This window comes from the organism of the source record quoted next, assembly GCF_019968985.1.
Source record: "MAG: Porospora cf. gigantea B chromosome Unknown PgB_NODE_1630_length_5238_cov_113.785, whole genome shotgun sequence".
In the NCBI taxonomy this organism is placed as follows: domain Eukaryota; phylum Apicomplexa; class Conoidasida; order Eugregarinorida; family Porosporidae; genus Porospora; species Porospora cf. gigantea B.
The window spans coordinates 1-5,238 of record NW_027178717.1 but is presented as its reverse complement, the minus strand read 5'-3'; the positions used below and the strand labels follow the sequence as shown (position 1 = coordinate 5,238).

The 5,238-nt window shown below is 56.0% G+C and overlaps 3 protein-coding genes across 6 annotated transcripts; 2 read left to right on the top strand and 1 right to left on the bottom strand.

The window, feature by feature from the left end:
- Positions 1–44: 44 nt before the first annotated feature.
- KVP17_004022 (uncharacterized protein) lies at positions 45–1,062 on the top strand (the record flags this gene model as incomplete). 2 transcript variants are annotated; one of them, XM_068521861.1, is made up of 2 exons in its annotated part: positions 45–788; positions 817–1,062. In XM_068521861.1, 2 exons carry the CDS (start codon positions 45–47, stop codon positions 1,060–1,062), a joined length of 990 nt encoding a protein of 329 aa, XP_068378107.1. The 2 variants fall into 2 exon arrangements, with proteins under 2 accessions (XP_068378107.1, XP_068378106.1); XM_068521860.1 differs by having other exon boundaries at positions 45–836.
- Positions 1,063–1,104: 42 nt separating this feature from the next.
- KVP17_004024 (uncharacterized protein) lies at positions 1,105–2,860 on the top strand (the record flags this gene model as incomplete). Its single annotated transcript, XM_068521865.1, has 2 exons — positions 1,105–1,657; positions 1,686–2,860. 2 exons carry the CDS (start codon positions 1,105–1,107, stop codon positions 2,858–2,860), a joined length of 1,728 nt encoding a protein of 575 aa, XP_068378111.1.
- A 30-nt stretch (positions 2,861–2,890) lies between these two features.
- Positions 2,891–5,238, bottom strand: KVP17_004023 (uncharacterized protein; the record flags this gene model as incomplete). Of its 3 annotated transcripts, XM_068521864.1 has the most annotated exons (4): positions 2,891–4,573; positions 4,665–4,763; positions 4,792–5,088; positions 5,117–5,238. In XM_068521864.1, coding segments are annotated over 4 exons (2,201 nt in total), but the record flags the coding sequence as incomplete, so codon positions are not given. The 3 variants fall into 3 exon arrangements, with proteins under 3 accessions (XP_068378110.1, XP_068378109.1, XP_068378108.1); XM_068521863.1 differs by lacking the exons at positions 4,665–4,763; positions 4,792–5,088; positions 5,117–5,238 and having other exon boundaries at positions 2,891–4,522; XM_068521862.1 differs by lacking the exons at positions 2,891–4,573; positions 5,117–5,238 and having other exon boundaries at positions 4,753–5,094.

Genomic DNA, 5,238 nt, shown 5'->3' with positions numbered 1-5,238 from the left:
GATGGTGCGCAAGGCACACGTGCGTTGAATAATAGACTTTTCCTATGGGATGCAAGAGCAGCAAGGCGGTTGAGGAACCAGCACCCGCAGTCAGTGATCTCAAAGAAGAGGTCGTACCAGTAGACGAACCGAAGCCTGAAACGCCAGAGCCTGAACCTGCTCGGGAATATGACCCCCAAGACGAGCCGTTCCCAGAGGATCCTCTCTTCGGGCGCTCTCTCAGCGTCCAGGCCGACGAATGGCGAGAACTCCCCAGAGGAATGAAGTACAGAGGCGAGTGGCAGGGCGGCAGGCAACATGGAAGAGGCGAAATGAGGTATGCTGATGGTGGGAGCTATACTGGGGACTTCGTCGACGGAAAAGCCGTAGGTTACGGTCGTTACATCGGCCGAGACGGATCCAGCTATACTGGGAAGTTCATTGACGGAAAGGCAGACGGTTACGGCGTCTATCTCTTCAAAGACGGCTCCAAGTATATGGGCCCGTTCGAGAGCGACAAGCGCCATGGCCGTGGAAAGGAGGTCCAGGCCGACGGTCTCGTTTACGTGGGGACCTTCGAAAAGGGCAGAAAGGAGGGAGAGGGCATACTGACAGCACCGAATGGGGAAGTTTATGACGGTCAGTTCCGTAACGGAGAAATCCATGGCACTGGTGTTTACAAGTGGCCCGATGGACGAGTGTATGAGGGCGAGTGGAACAACTCGAGGCAGAATGGCAACGCTCTGTTCCGTTGGCCGGACGGCAGACTTTATCAGGGCAACTACGCTGATGGCAAAATCAATGGCGAGGTGGGAGCAGAGAGGTTGCACGACGCAGGGAATATTGATTTGGCCTGACGGAAGAAAGTACGAAGGCACTTGGAGGAACGGAGTACAGAACGGAGAAGGCCGTTACTACGCTACACCGCACGAGTCCCGCAACGCCCAATGGATGGATGGCGTCCGAGTAAAATGGCTTTCAGAGCCCGAGCCCGTAAGCGCCGAGGCTGCTGAGCAGTCGGTAGCCAAGTACAAGGAGCTGGAGGCAGAGTTGATTGAAAAATATGGTCTCAGCGCAGCTTAGTGTATAATCCGATTATTCATCAACTTTACTAATTCAAATTCCATGGAGATTCCGGTAGACGGAGGAAGCATTGACTCTGTCACTCTCTATCAGAGAATCGCCGAGGTCAAACGTGAGATTACGGTGGCAGGGGGCGACGGGCTTCGCACTCTTGCTTTCTGTGGGTTCCCAACGAATCTAGAGGAGCAGAGCCTCAGCGTTAGGGTTAGCGCGGATGGGAAACCGCTCTGTATTGAAGAGCTGAATGTCAGTGTGAAACACCGAGGGCCGGGCTGCCCTCAGCGCGACCAAGGGTTGATGTCGAAGATTCGAAATCTCCAACAGAAGTTACAAATAACTCAGCGAGATATCGAAGCGGCAGAAAGAAGCGACGTACTCATTAACGACTTCGCCCGTTCCATGCTAACGGCGCCAGAGGCATCAACGCCCCCGTGCCTCGACATCAATACGTTTTCCAAAGGCGTCGACACGCTGCTGGACTATCAGACGCAGCGTAGCCGCAAAAACGCGGAACGCATATGTACTCTGGCAATGGATCGTCAGGACACCTACGCCGAACTGCAGGCCCTGTACGCTGAGTTGAGGGAGATACTCCGTGAGATAAGCGCGGGGCGGCCACGCAGCCGGCGTCGACCTGACCGAAGACTTCAAAGGCTTTCAAGAGTCCAAGAATCACATTGAGGATCGGCTTTGGGCCCGTGTTCCCAGCAAAACTGTGTCCGTGGTCGTGCGGCTGGAGTCATGCAAGTCTGTGACGGTCTCCTTCACCTACCGAGTCCCGAGCTGTGGTTGGACGCCCAGTTTCGACCTGCGAATCGGTACTGATAAGGAAGAAACCACTGCAACTCTGGAATACGCGTCGCACATCAGACAGACCACTGGAGAAGACTGGAAGGACGTGCAAGTGGCGTTGAGCTCTGCTAAGCTGTCGGCCCCTGACAGGCCAGCAACCCTTCCCACCCAAACCGTAGGACTAAAGGTAAAAGGGGCGCGGGCGGCGCTGCTGGAGAGCGACATGCTCGATTCGAGTTCAAGATGTGAGAAGAACTCTATGCGCTTGATGTGCGCGGCCCCACCCCCTGGAGCCCAGCACCGCGAGTCCGATGTGCTTGGCTGCTCTACCGTGACCGTGGAGCGGCGGCTGGATGTTCCGTCCTCGTCAGACTCGAAGAAGATCACGGTGGCCAGAATAGCGCTCAGCCAACCAAGCGTGGTCGTAGTTGGATCTCCAGGCGTAGGCAGCGGCCTGTTCGCGCATATATCTGGGCTGTCTGCGGCAGCGTTTCCCACCCCCAGCGGTCCCTGCAGCATTTTTATCGACTCAGCGTTCGTCTGCAAGACGAAACTACCGCAGGTCATTTCCGGTGGAACGGTCTCGGCTTTTGCCGGTTCTGTTGACAACGTGCATATGATTACCAAGGGCGAGATTTCCTCCGTTCTCAAATCCACAGGTTTCGTCAACAAATCCAGTGGCGTTCAGAAGGCGACCGCGTTCACGCTGATTAACACACGCCCCACCTCCGTCAAGGTTGTCACGCTGCACGCGCTGCCAAAGTCGGTGGATGACCGCGTAAAGGTGAGCCTACTTAACCCGCCAGTAGAGACCACCATCAACGAGCAGTCAGACGCAGAAGCGATTGCCATAGTTCAAGGCATGGAAAACAAGGTCGTTCACAACAAAGTCACCCACACCGTCCTCTGGTGTCGAGTGCTGGCGCCTGGAGAGCGCGTAGAGCAGCTGTTCGCCTACACCTTTGAGTATCCGCTCACTGAAGAGCTGGCCTTGCACAACCTTTAACTCACGCCAGTGCCTTGTGTAACGTTCAACTCACGCCATCGCCTTGAGTTGCTGATCCGCGAGCAGAGCCAGCTCGTGTTTAGCTCGCGACAGTGCGACTGTGGTAGGAGCGATGATCTCGATGTAGAGCTTCTTCATCATGAGTGCAACGGTTGGGTTTTGCTGGCTCATTTCCTCCGACACGAATTGACCCTTAACTTGCATTACGACGTCGCAAAGCTCAGCGATGTGCTCCAGCGAGTCTTTCTGCGACAGCTTCGAGCGTACAGGTCCCGGAAAATCGTTGATCTCGACTGTGTCAACGCTGTTGTGTGTCAGAGGATCCACGTAACCGTTGGCGCTGAGGCCCTCGTTTTTAATTCCCAGGCTTATTTGACTGTAGATGGACCCCACGGAGTCGGTGGTGTTGGGCACGCCTTGCAGCAGATTGAGTGCTTGCTGCGTATTCTTCATAAGGAACATCTTTAGCGCAGGAATCATGGACTCTATCTGGTTCCTCCTCTCACTGTCGTCCAGGTTGGAGCTCTCCATCGCGTTCTCCGCCATGCGGTAGGCAGCCATCTCGAGATCTCGGTCAGATAGCTGGTTGGTGCTGGATATGGAAGATGAGACAGATCCAGCACTGAAGCCCCGGAGCGGGACCAAGCCGTGGGTCAAGGCATCCAACGTCGGCACGCCGGACACGCCGACACTGCCAGTGTAAGGAGCCGCACCTTTGGCAGCGGCAGGCTTAATGCCTTCGTCCGTGTCGTCAATCCAAGAACCAATACCCAGCTCTTTCTTGGCCTTTTCCCTGTCCGAGGACAGACGGCTCAGCTCGGAGAAGGTGAACCCCCTACCCCCGTAACCCTTCTTACGCGGTTTGATGGCCTTGGTACCACCGGTGTTGCACATGATCTTGAAGTCGTCAGCCAACCGCTGCACCTCGGGCCCAGGGTCCTGCCCACCCTGCTTCAGCACCCCGCAGAGTTCCTCAGCCCTGTCCGCCTCCGCCTCGGTTATGAATGTGTAGGCACACCCGATGTTCCCTGCGCGCCCTGTTCGGCCGATTCGGTGGACGTAGTCCTCTAAATGGTCTGGAACCACGTAGTTGACTACCAGGTTAACGGAAGGCACATCCAGACCACGCGCCGCCACACTTGTCGCCACCAACACGTTCGGCAGCTGCTTGCTGGTTTTGAACTCTTGGATGGTTAGTTCACGGTCTGTGTGGTCGAGGCCACCATGTAAAAGCTTGGTTTGGTCGTAGCCATTGACGTGAAGGTTTGCAAAGAGTGCGTCAGCCTCCACTTGTCGGTCGACGAACACAATGATGGATCCATGTTCACACCACTCACCCAGTAGCTGTAACAGTCGGTTAAACTTGTCCTCCTCTGTGCGTAACTCGAGGTACTGCGCGATGTGCGACGCAGTCTGACCTTTCTCACCCACTGACACCTCCAGCGGTTTCCGTAAAATCTTCCTAGCGAGGTGCTCTATGTGGATCGGGAACGTTGCAGAGAACATGCAGAGCTGTCTGTCAGGTCGAATGGTCCGGAGCATCATGGTGATTTGGGGTTCGAAGCCCAGATCGAACATCCTGTCCGCCTCGTCCAGAACGCAGAAAGTCACACGGCGGAGGTTGGTTACCTTTCCGTTACTGATGGTCAGGACGTCAATCATACGACCCGGAGTGCCGATTACTATCTCGACGCCCCGACGAAGCTTGTTTACCTGATTGCCAATGCCTGATCCGCCGTAACACGCGACACAGCGGACGCCGACCAACTGGAGAGACGTGAAGGGAAAACAGTGGGACACCTACCGATGAATACCGCTCCGTCTCGTGAGAAATCTGTACAGCTAACTCCCTGGTAGGCGCCAAGACCAGACCAATGGGGCCCTCGCCGTCTTTAACAGGTGGCTGAGTCAAACAGCCCCTCGCGTCTCACCTGCGCCTTTACATGCCGGAGCATAGGAAGGAGATAGGCCAGCGTCTTGCCGCTGCCTGTTTCCGCGATGCCAATAACGTCCCGGCCACACATCAGCGCCGGAATGGCCTGCATCTGGATCGGAAACGGCACGGAGCAGCCTCTCTTCGCCAGATGTCGGAGCACGGTGTCCGTCAGGCCACACTGGAAGAAGGATGCGACGGGGCGCGGAGCCTGCCTGCCACGTATACGAATATTGCCGTTGACCCGGCGAAAGGACTCCACCTCCGCGTCCGTCTGCCGAGTAATCTCCCTAACCTGCATGATCAGCACAGGGAATGCTCACCTGAACGTAGAGGTTCTTTGTGAAGAGTGGATATGCGATCTGTGAGTGGTTCACAGGAGATAGCTCCTTTCTCTGTGGAGTCTTTTCCTTTGCAATTTCCTCCCTCACGGCTGCGGGGTCGT